The sequence below is a fragment of the Sitophilus oryzae genome, unplaced genomic scaffold, assembly GCF_002938485.1.
Source record: "Sitophilus oryzae breed Bouriz unplaced genomic scaffold, Soryzae_2.0 scaffold_172_pilon_pilon, whole genome shotgun sequence".
Classification (NCBI taxonomy): Eukaryota; Metazoa; Arthropoda; class Insecta; order Coleoptera; family Curculionidae; genus Sitophilus; species Sitophilus oryzae.
In genome coordinates, this window is record NW_022146424.1 from 8092288 (window position 1) to 8115750 (window position 23463).

General features: G+C 33.7%; 1 protein-coding gene across 1 annotated transcript in view; it reads left to right on the top strand.

The window, feature by feature from the left end:
* Nucleotides 1-23463, top strand: part of LOC115881534 — a 72427-nt gene that overhangs the window by 43645 nt on the left and 5319 nt on the right. The window contains exons 2-6 of the mRNA XM_030899069.1: nt 10553-10733; nt 15713-15901; nt 16360-16605; nt 21245-21440; nt 23209-23361. Of these exons, the coding sequence (XP_030754929.1) occupies nt 10579-10733; nt 15713-15901; nt 16360-16605; nt 21245-21440; nt 23209-23361 (939 nt within the window). The 5' untranslated portion in view covers nt 10553-10578. The remainder of the gene's footprint in view (nt 1-10552; nt 10734-15712; nt 15902-16359; nt 16606-21244; nt 21441-23208; nt 23362-23463) is intronic.

Consider the following 23463-nt stretch of genomic DNA (forward strand, 5'->3'; position numbering starts at 1 on the left):
AAGAATTTTTGTTCTTTATTCTATGTTAAACACGAATAAATTTTCAGTAGGTACATAAACGCCGACTTTTCATCCAAAAATATTTTCGTCAAACGTACTACAGATATTACACATTTTAATATGGCAACACTATCGATTTCAATTCCACACCGTGTTCGATATGCCTTCGCTAGCCAAATCAGAGAAAATGAGTGTTTTATGCGTTTGCCGTAGAACGAGTAGAGGCTGCTTGATACTGATACGAAAAAATTATCAATCGAAAAGTGTTAACAAAACTTTGTTACTTGTGATATTAAAAATTGAACGTACTCGGCGAAGTGACTTGATCAATACTAGTGATGTAACATTTCCAGAAATATATTTTCGGAAATATTTCCTGAAACATTGGAAATATATGGAAATATTGGAAATATATGAAATTATACCATATTATATGAATAATATATTTTATGTGATTATACAGTTTATGACTCCTTGGTTTCGTATAGTGTGACCAACGGATCTGTAGCTACGGGGTATCGGCAGGGGAACGCAGTTGTAAACAAAACACGCCCAATTTCATTCATAAAATAGGCATGGGCGTACGGTGTTATATGAAAATAATGTGTATCATAAATATAATGCTCAGATTAATAATTTTTTTCAAAAAACTTTATGCTGTTTGAATCGTTACTGTTGAGTTAGCAGATAAACACTAAAAGCTTTTATTAAAGCTCCCTTAAATATTTTGAATCATTTAATTATTGTGTTGTTAATATAATACAAGAAATAATTACAACTGGGGGTTGGAACCTTTGGTGTTACACAGCAAAATAAAACACTAAATCAGTACAATACACCAAAACACTTTTAATTTTACACTGGACGCACGTTTCGCTAACCATGTCTGCCATCAGCAGATGATCAAGATTGAGTCTTGAGGTATATTTATTTATATATCTGTACTAACTATATTTTTTTCTATAATACATAATTTTAGATATAACTATTTCCAGCAAAAAAAAATCTTGAAAATAGTTAACTTTGGAAGCGCAAACAAAACATAATTTTACTCATCAGTAGATCTGATATTGCCTATTACACCAGATATGGTATCGCTCCGCCAGCAGTTTTTAAAGGTTAGGTCATTGTCTACCCATATGTTACATCCAAATAGATAATACTTGGCTATATTTTCGAATTTCGCGTATATATATTTATATCTCTCTCTGCAATATAATGGGCCGCTCCATTAATATTTATCTGTTATTTTAACATTTACGCCAAAAAAATTCATTTGATTTTAATAACCCCCTAAGCGTTTCCCTGCAAAAGGAAAATTCGATTCTTCCTGCAATTTTTGCAAAAGCTTTCTAATTGTGGGGACGAGTTTGAATTCGAGATAAAATCTATTTATCAAATTCCTGACCACTTCGAAAAAGTCGTTGAGCTTTTCGACAGCAGTCTCACGTGGTCGTTTCTTTCCAGAGAGGATATCATTTTATCGGGGTTAGTTTTCAGCCTTTTTTTTATCTTCTGTGTGAATTTTTTTATAGCCGATACGCTAACTCCGGTATAAAGAAATATCCGCTCAAGTTTACGTTTAAGCGGCAACTCAAGCGAACTCTCTGTAGCTTCTTCATCGCAAACCCTATTATGAACAAAGGAAATAAACCAAATGAGATTTCATCCACGTTATTATTAACTTACCTATATAAATTAGCTATTATTTCTCTTGTCTGACTAAAACACAAATATACGATCAAACTTGATATTAATAATTAAAAACTACGAACGAAAAACATTATAACAAGATAACAAAACAATAAAATACAACTTAACTATCTATATCATGGAATTATCACTCAAAATGCTTTTATTTACCAACACACATTCATTGTCATTGTCGCTTGATGAGGCATTTTCTTCATCGTCACGCTGCATAAATTTTCTTTTGATTTGGTTAGGACAGTTTTTACAAACTTTAGTTAAATGTATCTTTATCCTGCATGCATTTTTAAAAAATGTTTTACTGCAATACATGCACTGGTAAATATTGCTTCCTTTGTAAAATACTTGCAAACAATGTCTTTTGTTTTCCCCATTTTGAAATTCACTAACCATTGACACTAACAAAAAATCAAAAATAAACTTCCAAATCTTACAAAATATACTTTACACAACGTATAATGTATAAAATTATTTTCTAATAACGAACTGCGGCACTCACGTTCTTCCTTTAGCAAATAATACGATGTTTATGTCGATCAGGGATTCCCCTACGCTACGACCTACGAGCTCGGGACTTCCCCGTAGAAATGCGAGGTTGCAAATAAGTTGGTGAATCCTCAGACTCGATATATTCACCATATTATATGTTTGTAAAACCGTTCTATAGTAAGTTTAATGTTTATAGGTGTAATCGGGAGAATAAATTAAAATATAATTCTAACTAGCTTGACAAACAATGTCTTCTCTCGGCCGAAATCAACAACCTCCGACGTTCAACTGTTTTCAAAGCCTACCACTCCGCTACTTGCCAACATCAGCGGACACGGGGTGCAGGCACGGCGTGAAAATGACTGCCTATCATAAGGATCATAGGCGTCGATAACATTCGGCCATTCCTAACTTATGAGTGTCCTCACTCCTCTGAATCATAAGGACTACTAATCATAAGCACCACTAAAAAGGACATAAATAATCAGAACCTTTTAAATGGCATTTTTAAATGCTGAAATAAAAATATTTATTAGCTTGTTTGCTGCTGAGCCATATCTTTATCAGCTAATTGCTACCATTGTTACATCACACTAAAAGGACAAAAATAATCAGAATCATTTAAAGGACATTTTTAAATACTGAAATAAAAATATATGTTAGATTGTTTGCTGCTGATACTGGAAAATTGATACAAAACCAATTGACAAAACCTTATCAGCTAATTATTACCATTGTTACATCACTCTAAAAGGAGAAACATAATCAGAATCGTTTAAAGGACATTTTTTTAAAAGCTGAAATATAAAATATATATTTAGATTGTTCACTGCTCATACTGGAGCTACGTCTTATTTGTTACTTAAATAAATAAAAATAAAATATCGTAACTCACTCAGAAACAATACTCAAAAACTCATGATGGACAAATAAATTATTCAGGGACTCAAGAAAATTTCAAAAGGTAAAATAAACGAATTACTTATTATATATTGGTGTTACACCCAATCTGCAGCTTGCGTGCAACAAAATAATGTTAAATCTCAACTCTAAAATCTTAAATCTAAATTCTAAAATCTAAATCTAAAATCTAACTATGGGCCCACGCCTATTCCAGCCACTGGAAAAGAGAGCAATCCGGGTCGAACTAACCAGACCGAATACCGGGACTCATCCCTATTCGCAAGTCTTGTCCGCCCTACTCACAAAGCGCCCAGGTGGTAAACTCATACCTTAGCAACCACCACACGCCTTTTCCAGCTATCATACTAACGTATACCTTGAAAATGAGAGTACCGGGTAGAACTAACCCTACTCCTTTTCCCTATCCTAATACACGTTTGAACCTACCATAACCAAATCCATAGCTTGCCAAACCTAGCTATTCCACGGTACTTTGTTCTTTGACCGTGCATACCATCCTAGGATGTTTCTAACTTCATATCAACCAATCCTCAGCTGCTTAGAAATTCAAATGAACCTGTCTACCATGGAGATTGATTGGATCCTATTAGCCGTGTCGAAGTGATCCTTAGCAGATCCTTAGTAGATCTAACGCTGAATATAGTTCGCTACACATCCAATTTTTCTTTTATTCCGCTTGATATTTCGCATAATTCGCTACTAATTTACGCCGAAAATCGCTAACGCCGACTTTATCATTTACGCCCGGAAGGATAAACGCAACTTGTCCAGATACGCTCATTTTGCTCCTAGTGCTTAGATTCCACACAATCCAAACTGAATGTTTGAAACATTTTCAACCTAGATATCGTAATGCAACTTGTTACACATACTAGAGATTATGCCTCTCTGCTTGTCCCATTCCACGTGGATGTCAAACAGTATTCAGGTAATGAGATATGGCTTGTTTATATTGAGAATATTCGTTTTTTTAGGTAAAAGGGTATCCCTAAATGATTACTTTATTCGGGGTTGTAAAACTAATATATTTACGCATAAAGATTTAAGTACATACCTAGGTAGCTTAGTTTATGTATTTTAAATTAAAATAATATAGTACCGCTTCTACTTATTTTTGTTTTACGCATAATATGAAAAGTGTATGTATGCAAGATTAAGATAATCAGTTTGTTAGTTGTATATTAACTGTTAGACATTTTGTTAAAAACTATTTAAACATGTTTTTTTACCGAAACAATATTTTATTTCCGAGAATATTTATTTTATGTCGTGCTTTAGTAGTTTGTTTGCAAAATATCTACAGCGTGTTGTGAAATCTACTATATAATAGTACTCCGCGCCTAGAATTTTACCCATCTGGACATGTACATGTATTTCTAAAAGAAATTACACTTTTATTAAAAAGTAGCCCTGTGTACTTTAATAAGCGCTTCGTTCTCATCTTCTGCAAAATTTTACACAACTTTTTTAACATTCACAATGTGTCAATATATTACAACACTACTCGAAGGGTTATTTGCTATTAAATATGGCGTATACGAAGAATAAAGTTCTTGAAATACTAGTGAAATACCTGAATTAAACTGAAAAACTCTGAAATATAATGAGGTGGTTAAAATTATATTATAATAATTGAAAAACTAATGTAATAGGTACTTATAAATTATGAGAATTTTTGATATAATTCTCAAGTGAATTTGCAAAGCCTGAAGTTCGGAACCTATTTAACTTTTCTACAACCATGTATTTATTCAACTACATACCTAAATAGGTACAAAACAAAATAACTTTCTTAAAGACTACGTTAAAAACAGCTTCTTAAAATGAATTTTCAAATATTAGATCGAAAATGCGTGTGTACTAGAAGGATTATGAGGTGTCTATAATAAATTAATATTATGCCTTAATAAACGTTTGATTTCATAAATGTTCAACTTTAAATTTTACATATCTACTATTTCTCACTTCTATTCACCAAAGATAATTACCAAGTACATTCATGTCGCATGTTTCATGTAATACTTAGTATATTATTGATATAGCAATACGAGACTACCTAAAGTTGAAAGTTTCAGTAAAATGCAACAAAAATTAAAAATATAGCTGAAATATTAATAACATCTATAACTAAACTTAAAGTAATAAAATAAGCAATAAGTAAAATGGGGTATAATTAAAAAAATGTATATATGAAAAATATAAATTATACATTTATGAAACAATCTATAGAGTACCTCTGAAAAACTGAAAAACTTTTGAAGACTTTCTTTTTACCTTTCCACATAAAATGTCTTGAATATACCTGTATACACCTGATATATTTTTTTTATTACATAATAAACAATGAAGTTATTAAATTACTGTTCGACTTTTGTTTAATATTTTTAATTAAAAAGCGCAACAAAATATTTCAACGCACAAAAATAAAAATCATGTTTGAAAACCACTTTTCCGTTTCGGCTTGATCAAGAAGTTTAATGAGAATAAAATAACACATATTCAATATAACTAATATACTAAATAACACATAACTCTAGAAATTTTATTCCTCAGGAGGACCATAGATAGGTATTTAATTAACTTTTAATTTTAACAATAAAATTTTACTTTTTACGTGAAAAACTGTCCGTTTGCGCTGAGGTTCGCAGCCATCTTCTTTCGCAACAGTGTTACCAGATTGGGCGATTTATCACAAATTGGGCGATTATCCGATTGCTCTGGCGACCTGAATTTTAGGAAAATCGCAAGTCGCCATTTGGGCGATTTTGGCGAAAATACTTATGGCAGCAGCCAATCAATACATTGCCAATATTGACTTAATTCTTGTAATTATTATAGATATCGATTCACGAAACGGCGAAAATCATAATTACATATTCGTAGATCAATATTCGAAGATATCGATTTATATTGCTCATCTATCACAACTGGCGTTTGTGACTTCAGTTCTGTGCTTCAGTTTAGTTCTCAGTAAGGTTCTCGGTATGTTCTCAGCCTTTGTTCTCAGCACGTTTCCAGTCTACCATTTTTCCCCTTTGTGACGTCATCAAACCACTTAAAATATTAGTCATATTTTGAATTGTGATAGGTATAGTCCTTGTATAATGAAATAGTCGCTTGAGATTTTTGTAGGTTTAGTATAAAATTATTTGGCGACTTTTATTTTATTTTAGCGACTTTCGCCACCTCTAGTGGCGACCAGCTAAAATAATATCTGGCAACACTGTTTCGCAAGCGAAATCGACCCTTATCAACCGACTACGGTAGCGCCCTCTCTTCGAGACCTCTTGAACCATGAGGCGATTCATATCACCGAAATCCAAAATCGAAAAATCCGAACAATTACTTTAAACTCAAATCTGTCTCCATGGCAACAATTTTTACTGTATAAAAATACTACCTTAGAATTTATCTCGTAATTACCTTAGTATTTATCTCGATTTTTTTTCTAGCCATTTTTAAAATACCTTTCAGAAGAGATTTGTTCAGATAATGTGTTGGCTCACTACCTTTTCTTGTTATCTTCCGGAGTCTGTAACTTGTAGGGGTGATATGACGCTTCTTTCCAACACTGCATTTTTTTCGCTAATATCTTCGAGCACTAGAGCCATACTAGAGCTAGCAGTATCTGAAACGACCGAAAAGATCCTCGAAACCGACGCATTTACAAAACGATATGGTCAAAGGTCAAAGTCAAGTCAATAGTCGTCAGTAAGTCAGAAATCCGCCTGTACGGCCTAAGAACGCTGGATTAAACTCATCGCCACTTCTGATGTAATCGGGAGATTAATATATTTAACAGAAATTGATATTTAAAATATAATTCTAACTAGCTTTACAAACAATGTCTTCTCTCGGCCGAAATCAACAACCAAAGAATATACCTAGCTATCAACAACCTCCAACGTTCAACTGTTTTCAAAGCCTACCACCTACCACTCCGCTACTTGCAAACATCAGCGGACACGGGGTGCAAGCACGGCACGGCGTGAAAATGACATGCCTATCATAAGGATCATAGGCGTCGATAACATAGGGTTATAAAATATGAAAGATATATTAATACACATCGGGTTTGAATCGCTAATGACAAGATTTAAGTATTTTTAAAAATATTTCCAATATTTCCATTTACAACACTAATCAATACAGAATCGAAATTTTCAGCACCATAGCGTACCAAATAAAACTTAAATTCTTGGTTAAAAATTCAATTCCTTTTATATAATAGTGACAAAAATTTCAGAAATCGTATTACTAAAGTAATGTTTACGCATAGCAAATTATTCTGTAAACTTTGCTCATAGTATCTATATTAACAATTGACAACTGCATGGCATTGTGATTGCAGGTATATTTTTTAAGTTAATAAAAAACTATTTGCGAGCCTTGAAAATTGACGAATTTCACTTATTGAAATAACCCAAAGGTTTATTTAAGCATCTGACTGAATAATATGAGTTAATATGTTTAAGAACGTGAGTAAATATTTATTTTTTTAATTGACATGTTTTAATATTGTAAATGATATACCAACTATTATTTGGTTTGAGATCTTAAACACACACGCGTGAGATGTGTGTTAAGAAAACGTGGCCACAATTTTAATACATCCTTTTTAGAGTTCCATACCCAAAGGGTAAAAACGGGAACCCTATTACTAGGGCTCGAACACACTGACGACCAGGTCGCATCGGCCAGGCCGCTGCTACCTCTAAAACCATTAAATCAAATGATACCGCGCACACTAACGTCCTGGCCGTCCGTTGGTCGTTGCGACCAGTAGACTGCACTAAAATGTTATAATTTTCTGCCGCTTGTTGCCGGTTTTCTTCCAAATTAATAATTTTTCAGATGAAATCCCTCAAATACAACGCACAATATTTTATTTTCTATAAGATATAGTGTTTTAGTGTAGTTTTTGCACACGTGCAGAAAATCCAAAGAAATAGTATACAGACTGGATCAAAGGGAAACTTAAATCTAGTCTCTTTTTTTATCAAGGGTCGATTCTAGTAAACATTCAAAACATTTTTATATGACATACTCTATTTATGGTTGGTATGATACCTGTTATTATACATTCGAGTTTCGATGTTAAAAAATAAAAAAATCATATTTAAAGTTTTTCTACAACCACTTGTTCTTTTATTAAATTATTTTTTTTAGTTGTATTGTAGTCATGTACAAGGAGGACAACTGTATTTTAAATATTATGTTTAATTTAACAGTTTTCAAACAGGGTCCATTAGACTATATTTCTACTAGGTACATTATTTTTTAAAAAAATTAAGAGTAAAAGTAACTTAAATATTCATAAAAATAGAAGTATTAACTGTTGTAGATTCTCAGTAACAATAAAAAAGAGGAATTTATATTGTAAACATAGAAATAACTGGAAGCTAAACTTTCTACCTGGTTATATTTAGAGCCAGTGTCTGACGACCTTTTTTTACGATGGCCCTAATATCTTTACTTCTAAAGTCGATATGAGCCATCAGTAGAAGTCCATATCAGTAGAAAAAAGAAACAGAAAATCTCCCTTTTTGTCGGTCGCGCGTACACAATGCTTTTTGTTCGGCCTATTTGTTCTGCTTGTTCGTGCGCGCTCGGTTCGTTCGGGCTAAAATGCTCAAGTCTGGACGCACCTTTAGGAACAATACTGTTTTTGTCCTTTATGGATGTAATGGTGAAAATCTCACGAGTTACATGTCTCACTCTACACATATTAAATTACATAGACGTAGGATGTAGAATATTCTGTTACGAAACGACTGATGGAATAGCAGGCATCGCGGATTTGAAAAACATGGAAATAACGACGTTATCGTGTAGTCCGGGTTGGAGATTTTACTTACTCCATTTACCACACCAGTATTTATTAACGAAAAATCCAAGAATATTTTAAATGCATTATTTAATATTAGAACATTTAATAAGCTCAAGAATAGCAACTTCGCTTTTTAGTTAACTCGGATATATTAACATTTCTGAAACAATATTTTCTAATTGGTAAAACGTAAAAAAACGTTACATCTGACAACTCTGTTGAAACTGGTCCTTCATCTGGCCGCAGCTATAAACGCAATACATGTTGCGACCTGACCGTCAGTGAGTTAGAGCCAGTGTTACCAGATTGGGCGATTTATCACAAATTGGGCGATTTTCCGATTGCTCTGGCGACCTGAATTTTAGGAAAATCGCAAGTCGCCATTTGGGCGATTTTGGCTAAGATACTTATGGCACCAGTCAATCAATGCATTGCCAATATTGACTTAATTCTTGTAATTATTATAGACATCGATTCCCGAAACGGCGAAAATCGCAATTACATATTAGTAGATGAATATCCGAAGATATCGATTTATATTGCTCATCTATCAACTGGCGTTTGTGACTTCAGTTTAGTTCTCAGTAAGGTTCTCAGTATGTTCTCAGCACGTTTCTCTCTCTCTCCAATCTGCCATTTTTCCCCTTTGTGACGTCATCAAACCACTTAAAATATTAGTCATATTTTGAATTGTGATAGGTATAATCTTTATAATGAAATAGTTGCTTCAGATTTTTGTAGATTTAGTATAAAAATATTTGGCGATTTTTTTGGCGATTTTTGCCACCTCTAGTGGCGACCAGCTAAAATAATATCTGGCAACACTGGTTAGAGCCAAGACTTCGCTGTCCGTCCGTCCGTCACAAAGGTCTATCTTATGAACCGTTATAGCTAGACAGTTGAAATTTTCACAAATAATGTATCTATATTGCCGCTATAAGAACAAATACTAAAAACAGAACTAAATAAATGTTTACAAATCAAAAAGTACTTTCACTAAACATTATCTTTTAAGTAAGAACTTTACATAGAATCTTTCAAGTCCTCGGTGGCCGCGTGGTTAAAGCGTTAACTTGTGTCTAGCCCTAGCAGGCAACTGTTAAGCCCGACCAATCACGTTAGAGTTTTTGACAAACACAAATGAATTAACACACTCCAAATAACCACGCTAACCAACCTGATTGGTCAAGCTTAATAGTTGACGGCTAGGACTAGACACTTCTAAGCGTTAGGACTTTACCCTGCTATGACGTTGGAGCCGTAGTAAGGCAAGTTCGAATCCTAGTCAAGGCGACTTTTTTTTAATCGTTTTTTTTTTAATTTTTACATATTTATTTTTACTTTTTACATATTTATTATTGATTAATACAATTTTTAGTAATGTGTTTCATTTTTTTTAAATTACTTATACGCGCATTCAAAATTTCAGCTAAATCAGAAAAAAGTTTATAATAATATAGTGTCTAATGTTGTATAGATAATGAATGACTCGCACTTGACCAATTTTTTTGTTACATCCTTTATCCTTCGCTGAGTTACATCCTTTATCCTCCATGCTTCACGATAATAATTATTAACATATTTTCTCTATTTTTGCAGGACCCCCTCGGTAGGCCGTCCCCATAATGCTCCAGGGCAACCGAGGTGGGCGATTCATCACCAAGGTGGTCAGTTTAGGGCTGGTATGGGCCCTCGTGGTCTATACCGCCCTCCAGTTCAGGTCCATCAAGCTAGACGTGCCCATGCCCCACCTCAACAGCAGATACCTCTTACAGAAAAGGTTAGATTTTTTTGCTATTAAAAGAAAATATTTATATATTGTATGGGAAGGGGAAGTTGAACACCGCGACCTAATAGATCTATTATATCCCCCTTTCTTGAGTTATAACTCATCATACAGTCTCAGGGCTTTGACAAACAACATAATATGTCGTTTGCTCGATGACATAAAGTTTTAACTGCTCTTAATTTCAGAAGGGTTTGACTGAAAACTTAACTAGGGCGAATATGCCAGTGGTCAGACAGTTTAGAAAAAGCTCAAGAAAAAAGTTTAAATTGTTGATTAAATTTTCTTTATTGGGGGCATGGAAATGAAATTTTATGAAATAGATATTGTGCTTATTGGGCTGCACCGTTAAACATAACAGTTTTTGTCATATACCTACCAATGATTTTAATTATTTTTTTAAGTGGTAGAAGTGCTGTTTTGTCAGTAGTAGGACAGTGGCTTGCCAGTGTCCGGCCGGGTAGTTACCATAAGCCAGACACTTTGTGATTGGTCGATTCTGCACAGTATGTTATCTATATGAAAAAAATATCTTTAACCGATACCAACGCGGTTCATAAAACCATACTTCCATTAGTAAACTGCGTTTTCACTTTTTCTTCTTCTAGATACAATTTTTTCAACTGTATTAACACCTGTTTTTTTTTAATTTGAAATCCGCAAACGGCTAAATTTTGAATCCAGGTAACATTTTTTTTACGGTCCTATACTGTTGATTTGGAACCTTGTACTGACTGAATTTCCCTCGATTTTCCGCGCTTTTCCCTCTTCTCGGAAAGTTTGGACTGTTTTATCTAATGTATCTTTACCGTATCGATGAAATAAGCTCCCTTTTACTTTAGGCTTCATGCTTGAAAATAACCAAAATCTCATAAAAAATCAGTCTCTGCAATATGACGTCGAAAAGGGGCTACTGTACGACCTCTCAAATATATTAAATTTAGCGTTCACCAGTGGTCGGACAACTTTTATTTTCTTTGATCTGAGTTTGTATTGAGTTTTTCCTGTCCGACCACTTAACACTACCAAAAACTCATGTTTCATTATATTCCAAACGAAAAAGACAGATATTACATATCAGTTATCAAGTATCCGCAAGAAAAAGACTAAAACAAAAGAGTTATCGAGTCGTGTTCGGCATTATGCTCTGAGAAAATTTACATATTCTACATATTAGATTACATTACATATTCTAGATAAACAAAGAACAACAGATATAAAGCATCCCAGAGGAGAGAGGAAAAACCTGGACTCTTTCTGATATTTGTCAAAGTTAATGTCATCTTTTTGATCGACCTGAAAACTTCGAGCAAAAAGATGACACTTTCAACAATACCCTGACAGATATCAGAGACGATACAGGTTTTTCCTCTCTTTTCCACTGGAATACTTTATATTTATTGTTCTTTGTTTGTCTAGATTTCTCAGAGTACAATGGCCGAACTCAGCTTATATTTTTCCAGTTGTCGGACACTCGTCTGACCACTGGACTTAAAACAAAATTATATACGAGTTTATTAGACACCTAAATTTAACATTAAAATATTAAAAAGTATCTTTTTTTGTTATTTGAAATAAATCTATGGTACACATTCACGTAATGTTATAAGTGCTTTATAAATTAGATTTTTAATTGGAGAAATTTTAACAGGCAAAAATTAGGAAGCACAAACATGTATGGTCACTTTCCCGGTTTCAGGGTGACAATTTAGGCAAAGAAAATGTTACAGAACAAAGGGGAAGAATTGGCAGAATTGAGTTTTTAATTATTTCAAGCAATACTATATAAGCCATATTTTTAACTTATTTCCCAATAAATACGTTTTGTTCGACCACTGGTGTATATCTGACTATTGGCATATTCACCCTATTGTTCCGTATGTATCGGTTTTCCATATCCACACTTGTTAAAAATTAAAATTCAATGCCAAAGAGTACTAATAAATTTTCTTCTAGTAGCACTACTCAACGTCATATTTAAAAACCATAAACATAACCTTTCACCGCGAACTTTATTGTTCACCGAGTGTGATTGAAAGGCTAATTTATTGTGCGATTTATTGCAGCAAAAGTCGAATCGATAAGAGAACCGATTACTCACTTATCTTGGTATCTCAGACGTCCTTCTAGCGGTAACCGTGACCAGTCGATGCTTTCACTGCTTTCTAAGTAGAAGTCACCCAGTTAAGGGGAAAAATAAACATTCCTTTGCCATCATTATCATAATTTATAGAGTATCGATAGAATGATATTCTTGTTCAGATTACGAGGGGTGTCTTTTATATTTTGCTGGCAACGGCCTAGCTACATCGAAACACCGGTTCCCATTAGAACACCGAAGTTAAGCGACGCAGGACGATACTAGTGGATGGACGGGTGACCGGTTCGAAACTCTGTATCGTGCTGTTGTCCAAAAAAAAGGCAAAAGTGTAAAATCTATTTACACACACTGCTCATTCACGCCGGTTCGAGGCCGGATGAGATCGGATATCTCGTGAGTAAGAGTCGATTTAGACTTGCCAAGTCGGTAGGCCATTGGCCATGATATGGCCGAGGACCGCGGTTCGGATTCCGCGTAAACAAAGTAGGCCCCGTCCAGATTAGCCCTGGCAGCAAAAAGGAGACGTTAACTGAAATCTTTACTTTACTGTCTTTACTTTTTTATATTTTGCATATAGAGATAGAAAAAAACAGTAGATAACTGTTAAACGGTATTGTTTTTTCGAAGTCTCTAACAAGAGAAAATGCATTTTTACATCCGTTGGAACCAACTCTCAAAGCAGTTATTCCACTCGCTTGTTGGTACCTTCAAAATTTCGTTTTTAAAGACGCTAACTCCATCTTCTGGGCACTGGAACATTTAACCGCGCAGTTCATTCTTAATTTTTGGAAAAGTAAAAAAGTCGTTAGGACTGTTTGGAGGATAGTCCGACAATTCGATATTCTCTTGCTTTAAAAACTCGATTGTTTTTCGAGCTGTGTGAGAACTTGCATTGTCTTGGTGGAGGACCATTCGTCGTTGAGGGTTGGTTTTTCGAAACTTGGCAATTTCTTTCAGCAAACAAATAGATAATGTACCAATCAGCAGTAATAGTTCTTTGATCTTGGAGGGGAATTGTTGCTATATGACCCGCTTTTGAGACAAATATCGCCAGCATCTTTTAAGAGACACTTCGAGAATGGATAACTTTCATCGGTTTTGGTTCACCCAAACAGCCGATTGACGTTTGTTTTCGAGTTCATAATGGAAAATCCAGGATTTATCACCACTGACAATACTGTATAGATTTTTTAAGTTTCTTGGGTTTAACCCATGGTACAAAGAAAACAAGGTACGATATTGCGCAGTTTGGTCGCTACGTCACAGGTGATAACAGGCGTTATTGGCCAGCACGCTCCGCGCGCCAATTCAAATCGTCAAGATATTTTAATGAACCTGTTTTTTTGTTTATATACCGTCATTCAACTGTCGCTAAGCAAGTTACTGTGGAGCAGTGCGTGAAGAGTCAGGCCTGGAAGCGAGAGACCGGAGTTCGAATCTCGGCCGGGGCATAACTTTTTTATTTAATTTTTTAAATACTGTTGTATTCTATAGTTTATTTTTGTAGTATAAAAAAGGGGGGAACTATTTATTCTGTTATTTTTTAATCTCCGGTATTAATATAAATTGATTTTTGGTACAATACCTCATTTAATATAAAATAATATTCTACTTTTTGAAATGTATCGGGCCCTAATTGTACCTAAAAGTAATATACTTTTACAGTACGTCTGTCCGTTCTGTAGCTCCGTGGTATCCGTGAGAGGGGAAACGATATTTTCTCGATGTTTTTCGTAAAAAATTAGACAACGCGTCCCATCAATAAAAATTCGACAAATTTGCAAGTAGCCAATAAAGTGAGTGGGCGGAGCGATTTGCGGTGACGCACTCGTCAAATCGACGTATAAAATATATTGCTGTTTATTTAAATGTTTTTTGCCCGCATTCCTTTCATAGACACAGATCCAGCAGATGTACTGTACAATGATATACCATATTGTAAACTATTTAATATTTCAGTCACTTGAAAAGTTAATTTGTATTGAATAATTGCCTACCATTAAAGGAAACTTGAGCTATAATCATCCTTGATGGGCATAGGCAGCAAGTATTTCCTCTAAATTTTGGGTTTCGTTCAACCGAGTCAGAAAAAATAAACAATTCTTGACCATAACCCTAAAAAATATAAAAATGCAGATCTCCTGTCAACTTTATTTTTTATTTATTCATTATTTTCCTAGCGACGTCACAGGTGATATGGGTTCAACCGGTGCCGGTGTAGAGTTTTTTGACACCAATTGACTCTAATTGCTTTCTGTTTTTCCATAACAGATGTGAAATTATTTTTTTTTTGAATTGAGGTCTTTTAAATGCCCAATGATGCTTCAATTTCAGGATATGTGGCATGTCGATCTTCTCGAATCAGCTTACGAATATCATCGATGTTTTCCTGAGTGACTGCCGTTGTTGGTGGTCCTGTTCTTGGATCGTCCCTAAGACTAATCCGTCCGCGTTAAAATTCTCCATACCAACGAGAAATAATCGACTGATGTGATGCTTCATTGACGAAAGGCATTCGTATTGACACAACTGTCTTAGAAAATTGTAAAAAAATATTGCATCAAAGATTTCTCGACTTTAGTTTGACTTTAGTCCATTTGTCGACTGACTCGTCAACTTTAAAATCGTTAGGTACCTACAGTTTTAAACAAAGCGGACTAAAACTTTGGCGTTAAGTTAACTAAAGATGACAATTAATTTTGACATTTGATATATGTTGATAAGCGTCTACTATTTTTATATATGCAAAATATAAAAGACTACCCACGTATTTGTAGAATTCTTTTTGAATTCTACAAACAACCTTCCTCGTTATATGTAACGATCAATACCAAAATTAATTTAGTGTTATTCAAGCTGTATTTTTTTGTAGACTGGACACACTGACGCGGCATGATTCGACCACCGAAGCCATGGATCTGGAACCTTTCGTGGATAAGAGTCCTTCGTTGACCGAAGATAACTTGATCGAAGACATCCAGAACAGGGTACCCAACTTACCCATCGCTTATTGGAACAAAAACAAGAATAAACCGATGGGCGTCAATAACACTTGTGCTAGGTAATGTTCTAAATTTAGTTTTATTCTATTATTGAACTAATTATATACAACACCCTGTAGATATTTAGAGCATTAACTAACAATTACTTTACTTTAGACTAACAATTATAATCTTACAGACTATGGTCTGTAAGTTTCTATAATTATACAATTATCTGTAAAAAATAGTAACTGTTCGTAAAAGTTAGCGATGTCAAATCTTACAGACATTTGTCTGTAAGTCACTGTAAGCGATGTCTAAACTTTCAGAATGTAGTCTGTAACTAGGCAATTAATCTACTGTCTTGCAGACTTACAGTCTTACAGGCAATATATATAGTATAATTGTAAATTACTGACAATAGTCTGTAAGTTACAGACTAGACAAGTCTATATAGACAGATAATTGTTTGCAAGGTTTTATAGGACATTTTATAGCTCACATCGGCCTTGAATAAAATACTTTCTTTCTGTTATAGGTTTCCGAGCATATTTGATATAGAATTTAACAACAATTATTGGCAAACATTGCATACGTCCAATGGAACGTTTCATCTTTACGGGGCCTATTTGGACAAGAGGAAAAACAACAGGCTGGGTCCTACGGTTCGCATTTTGGGCATGATCGACCGAATCGAACCCAAGGTGATTACATACTGTCAGTTTTGGTTCGATGGGAAAAAGGATCCTGTAATCACTAAGACGTTCGAGTACAAATATATCTGGTAAGTCAGTTAAAAAAAGAGTATTGATCAGAAAATCTTAAAATAAAGCGACGCTTACATTGGGTCAAAATGCTTAAGAAGTGGTCAGAAGAATAAAAATTTCATATGGATTTTATTGTATACTGGATACATTCTAACAAACTTTTTTTTTGATTAATACTGCCTTGTGATACCATAATATTTTTTAACATTTTTTTCCTCGAAAAGCTCGAAAATGGCGGAACAGTGGCGTATCGTGGTTAGTTTCTTATTTTAATAGTTATCCCTATAAAAAATAATTTAATATTTTTGAAATGTAATTACAAGTTTTGGTTATATTTAAAAATTATATTACAAAAAATGTTAAGGGTAAAACTATTTTTGATGTTAAGTTATTTTTCGAAAGCTAATTTAAGTAATTTTCAAAATGATTTGTGATTTAAATCTTCGTTGCGCAATAGAAAAAGAATTAAGTAATTAAAAAATGGGCTTAAATTTTTTAAAAGATTTAGGTCTTTTTAAAAAGAATTTAAATAATCAAAACGGTTTGAATCTATACTAATATATAAAATCCTTAAGTGACTGACATACTGATTAATCACGATCCTGCTCAAACCACTCAACGTAAGAAGTTCAATTTTGGCATACAGGTTGATTCTGGGGTGTAGAGGTTCGATAAGAAGGGATTTTTCGAAATTCCAGTTCCAAGAGGGTGAAACCACCCCTCAAATATTACAATATTTTTATTTAAAAACGGTCAAGTTTCCGAAAAACGCTTAAACACGTATATTTTATTTTGTTTTTTACATATTTTAAGATTTTTTAAAATATATACAGGGTGTTTCAAAAAAGCTGGTCATTGATCAATCACGATCCTGCTTAAAGCGCTTGACGTAAAAAGCTGATTTTTGGCAAACACATTGACTTTAGGGTGTAGAGGTTCGATAAGAAGGGATTTTTCGAAACTCGAATTCTAAGGGGTGAAACTATCCCTCAAATATTAAAATATTTTTTATTTAAATACCGGTGAGTTTTCTTGACGTAAAAAGCTGATTTTTGGAAAACAGATTGACTTTAGGGTGTAGAGGTTCGATAAGAAGGGATTTTTCGAAACTCGAATTCTAAGGGGGTGAAACTATCCCTCAAATATTAAAATATTTTTTATTTAAATACCGGTGAGTTTTTCGGAAAAACTCTTAAACACTTAAACTGCTTGACGTTTAAAGCTGATTTTTGGCAAACGGATTGACTGTGGGGTGTAGAGGTTCGATAAGGAGGGGTTTCTCGAATCTCAAATTCCAAGAGGGTGAAAACGCCCCTCAAATATTACAATATTTGTTATTTAAAAAACGGTTAGTCTTTCATGAAAACGCTTGGACAAGCATAATTTATTTGGTCTTTTTTGAAAGTTTATAAAAAATCATACAGGGTGTTCCAAAAAGGTGGGTAATTTCTTAACCACGATTCTGCTTAAATTGCTTGACGTAAAAAGCTTATTTTTGGCAAACGGATTTTTCGAAAGTCAAATTCCAACGAGATGATACTACCCCTCAAATATTACCAAATTATATAATAATATCGCCATATTGTTTTTTCTCATGCTGACATAAATGTGAGAAAATTTTATCCAGTTTGTATGTTAATGGAAATTCTTGCTTTGCTTTATCATCACCATTACAAATGATTAATTCGTCGCGAACGAAGTCGCTGGTTCACTCTAGTCTTTTTATAAAAGACTTAATTCAGATTTTCGTATAGTTTTATGATACATTTTTAACAGTAGCATTCCTTTTTAAGTGTTAAGCGGCAGCTCGGTAACAGATAAAAAAACAAGACTCAACAAATAAAAAGTTATTTTTTCGGTACCAGTTTAGATTATTTGTCGTGTTACGCGTGCGTAGTGAGTCTGTTCTCTTTCAAATGAATCCCCCACTCCGTTATGTAGCCCAAAAGACAAACCAAAGAAATTGATCTCGAATATATTGAAGAGTATATTAAAATCCTCCAGCCCTTAACTTACACAGTGGTCAAAAGATATCACCACTTTTTAATGAACATGTATTCGATGACATCACATACCTATAAAGTAGGTACCTACTACAAAATCGATTAAATTTTATAAAAAACACATATTTTTGTGTATGTAATTATTCTACTCATTCTGTATCATTCTCGTATGTATTCTCACCCTGTATGTTAAAATTTATAAACAAGGATATATTTTTATGAGTCATTTTATATATTTACTGTGATATTTTTAACTAGACAATATAAAACTGAATGTGTATTTTGATTTAATGTGCAATCCAAAAATATCCTAGATAACGACCACAAAATTAATTGCCTGACATTAACGACAACTAAAGTGAATGAATATAAATATTAATTAAACCTTCAAATGACTCACTCACCTGGGGTACCGGGCAATAGTATCGTTAATAAACTGGCAATTATTAATAAATGAGACGGATATAGATGTTTTTTATATGTGCACTTTGCCTCTAAAACTCGAAATTGCCACAATTCTCATAATTCTAACCGGTTATTACGTTTTATAGAGTAATTATGTTCGTTTGTAATAGATGAGTCGCAATACAACTAAATAATGAGCAATTTGTAGAGTAGCGGGCAGGAAACAAGCGCTGTTTAATTCATTTATTATACGGAAAAAATAGTGTTTTTTGTAAAGAAGAATCGTTTATTATTCTGCTTGACGTCATGCTTTGTGCCATAAGGAATATTTCAAATTTTCTTTTATAGTACATCAAAGCTTTTATTGTTTATTAGATATTTTTATAATGATAATATTATGTACAGAGTGCCCCCAAACAGAATACGTGAGACTTGTGTGTAAAAAAATAGTAACTGTACGTAAAAATTAGTGACGTTAAACCTTACAGACGTTTGTCTGTAATACAGACTTCCCTACTGGCAGTTGCTTATTGACAATAGTCTGTAAGTCGTTGTAGGCGATGTCGAAGCTTTTAGAACTTGGTCTGTAACTATTAACCAACTGTCTTTTATACTACCTTTTTACAGACTTTTATCTGTAACGCAGTTGCAGACCTGTCTTACAGACAATCGTCTATTTACAGCAGTTTATAACTTACAATGATCGCTTACAATATAGCTTATTATATATAGACTATTGTTGCACACTATAGACAAAGTCTGTAACTTACACACAATTGTTTGTAAGGTTTAATAGGATGCTTTATAGCCTCCCTTCAGTCTTGAATAAAATTCGTTCTATTATAGGTTTCACAGCATAACCGATAAATCTATGTAAATGAGTTTGACCGGTGCCATGCTGTTGATTTTTAAATGACACACTCGGTATTTTTTTACTTTATTCGATAGAAAATGATAATCTGAATAGAATGACATATCAATATCATATTATGTGAACTTTTGCCATTCTCGCATATGGTTTCTTTGACATTGTAACATGCGGTTCATTCGGGTTCATAACGACAATTTAACTCGAAATACTAAATGTGTGGTATCAAATTATTCGTAAAAAATGCTTTTTTCCAAATATGCTAATGAGCCACCCTCGTTCCATTTGAAAAAAATTAGATATGATTAAAAATACGATTTGGGCATCTTTTGACCGGCCAGGACAAGAAACAAAAACATTAGACGATCAAATGTATTTTCCAAAGTTCCTTGATTAAAAATTAGTGTTTTTAACACAGCTATGACAGTCTAGATTCTAGATTGAAATTTAAAATGCGTTTTTTAAGCGAAAATGTCAAAAGTTGACACATATGTATGTCATTCTCTTCAGAGTATCATTTTCTATAGACTAAAATAAAAAAAAATACCGAGGGTGCCATTTAAAAATCAAAAGTTGTAGTTATTTCCGGTGAAACAGGAAGTGACGAAAAACAATTTAATACGTCAATCAATCCTAATTCTTCTTACAGTACCATACTCTGTACAGAGCGTCGGCTACCTCTCACATGTACCTGTGATGTGTGTCATCAGTGTTTCACAAGTACCCGGGACCTACAGTTTATTGCCGAATTCGAACGGCACTATTTGAGAGGCTGTATAAGGCAAATATACTCAAGGTGGTTTGCCATTGCCTTCCTTGAGGTGGCGGCTCGTTGGTCGCTCTATTTAGATAAATAAATATCTTTATTTAAATAAATAAAGCGACCGTACTGGCTGGGGATCGAACCCAGTACCTTCCGCTCCGCAGATCGACACACTAACGCTGGAGCTACGGACGGCCACCAATCCTAATTAAAACTATAATAATATACACAATAAAGTTCCTTAATTAAAAATTAATGGTTTTAGCAGTCTAGATTAAAATTTTAAATGCTAATTTTTTAATTCAAAATGTCAAAAGCTGACATATGATATGTCATTCTATTCAGAATCATATAAAGTACAAAAATACCGAGGGTACCATTTAAAAATCAAAAGTTGTAGTCATTTTCGGTGAAATAGGAAGTGATCGAAAGTAATTGAATACGTCATTCAATCCCGACTTATCTCATATTACTAACAAGCCAAATTTTGTTACTTTGTCTGAAAAAATAACAAAATTATAGTGATGAGCCACTTTTCAAAGCCTCCCCATGCTCAAGCCCCATGCTTACTTATTATTTCTCGGAGGTTGTTTCAAAAAGAGATTTCCGTTTTCCAGGTACAAGAAATGGGGCAACTACAAACAGGGCATCTACCAGCCCTATCTAACCGCCTGCGTCATCCCGCAACCGTACAAGACCAAGGTTCCCGAGTCGATATCGCTGGTGGAAAAGCCTTGCGATAATTCTACCAACAATTTGCGCGTGATCTACAACGCGCCGCCCGTCAAGAAGGACTTCGCCGTGTGCGTGAAGGTGAGTGACCGACTTTTCCTCTTCACTTCTTCAAAGGGCAAGGCGAGATCTTCAGTGAAGAATGGGCGCAGTGGCGTAACTTGCATCAAGATCCAAAGACATCTAAATACAGGGAGACAAAACTATTTATATTTTATCCTTTGATTAAAAAGTTTAAGGAAGGAGCATCATGCTATTCCGTGTATTCATACATGGTAGACGGAGGGTGGGGATCCTTGACGATTCGTTTGATACATTTTATTTTATTTGAAATTTTGTGGATTTGTCAGTCTTTACTGAGCTTATTTTATGTTATTTATTATTTATTCTACTACTGATAGTTGTTTAAAGGTAGTAAATCTAGAATCTAGAAGGAAATTGTGGCAGAACTTAAACATTTGCAATTTATCGAAAAGATTGTATAATAATTGGTTGTGTAGCGTGCGGTAGATCTATCTTGGTCAAAAATCGAGGGAAATAATGGAATAAATATTCGCTAGTAAATTACTATACAGGGTGACCCAGAAATAAGTGCAAGTATTTTAAGGAGTGATAGATCTGGTCAAAAGAAACATTTTTTCTCTTTACCATTTTTCAAATAAGTCCAAAATAACCGAGTTATTTTAATTTGAAAATTTAAACAAAAAATGCTTTTTTGCTTAAATCTTGAGAACCACTGGATCTTTTCTGGATTTTCGTTCATGGAAATTTAATCTACTACCTATGTTGCAATATTATCAAGAAATTATGTTTTTTAACTTAAAACTAAAAAAAAATCCAAATTTTCAAAAAAAAAATTCGCAAAAAAAACCATAGGCGTGTTTCTGAGGCCGAAATATACTACCAGTTAAAATATTTGCACTTATTTCTGGGACACCCTGTATAATATAGATACGTTTAGTAAACTGATCGTTTATGAAATTCACTTAAATTTATCTAATTACATATGTATTTTTTCTTGCATTTTTGCTTTTCTTTACTACTTGTCAAAGATTAGATTTCAAAGAATTTATATACGTCAATTTGACTTACCTGTTTCAGTAGCGTATCGGATGTTTGTGTTAATAAATAATTATTTACTTACTAACTTATCTATTTTTATTAGAATTATATATTTTTATAACAATTTTAATAACTACCAACATTTATTGACAAAGTAAAATAAAACAACAAATTATTGAGTCTACTCTACATCATATTTTTACACGTTCTGAATAAAATTAGAATGGCACTGATAAACCGGAATTTAAGTCGGCCATTTTAGGACACTGTCGCGTTCGATCTAAGATTTTTGATATGCTCCTTCCTTAACATTTTTATTCAAATGGTATACCTAACTTAAGTTTTAAGTTGGATATTACAAAAAAACATTGAAAATAAATTAGACCTAAGTACTATACGATTTTTATATTCATTGTACTATTACCTGTGCTATTACTATAATAGAGAAGTAAATCAAAATTTAAATTAAAACTACTTTTTACGATTGTTAATAAAAAAACAGTACGCCACTTGTTTATCGCAAAGACACAAATGCACACGAAATTCAACAGCGTTGTCATATTTATGTACCCATCTCTTTTTAACTCACCTAAAAGTGTTAAAGTATGTATGATTGTAAACAAATAGAGTTTTATGAATGGAATGTCTTGTCTCCCTTCTATTTAGATATTTTTAATCAGTACGAGAGATCAATTTTTGCCAATTTTTTCGAAAAATACAGGGTGAAGTGCTAGCGCTTTTGGGGAGCAGAAGATGAATTAAAAAATTAATCTTATGTTTGTTACAGGGCTTAGATTTTCTTCACGAAGATCTCTCCGTCAGATTAGTGGAATGGATAGAACTAATTAGTCTACTGGGAGCCGATAAAATCTTCCTGTACCAGTTGCAAGTTCACCCCAATATCAGCAAAATTCTAAATCATTACGAGAAACAAGGCAAAGTAAGTATTGACACGATCATTAGACTTGTTAATTAACAGACAATCAGCCACGCAATACCCAATCATACAATACGAAATCGAACAGGAGTAAGAGATGCGGTG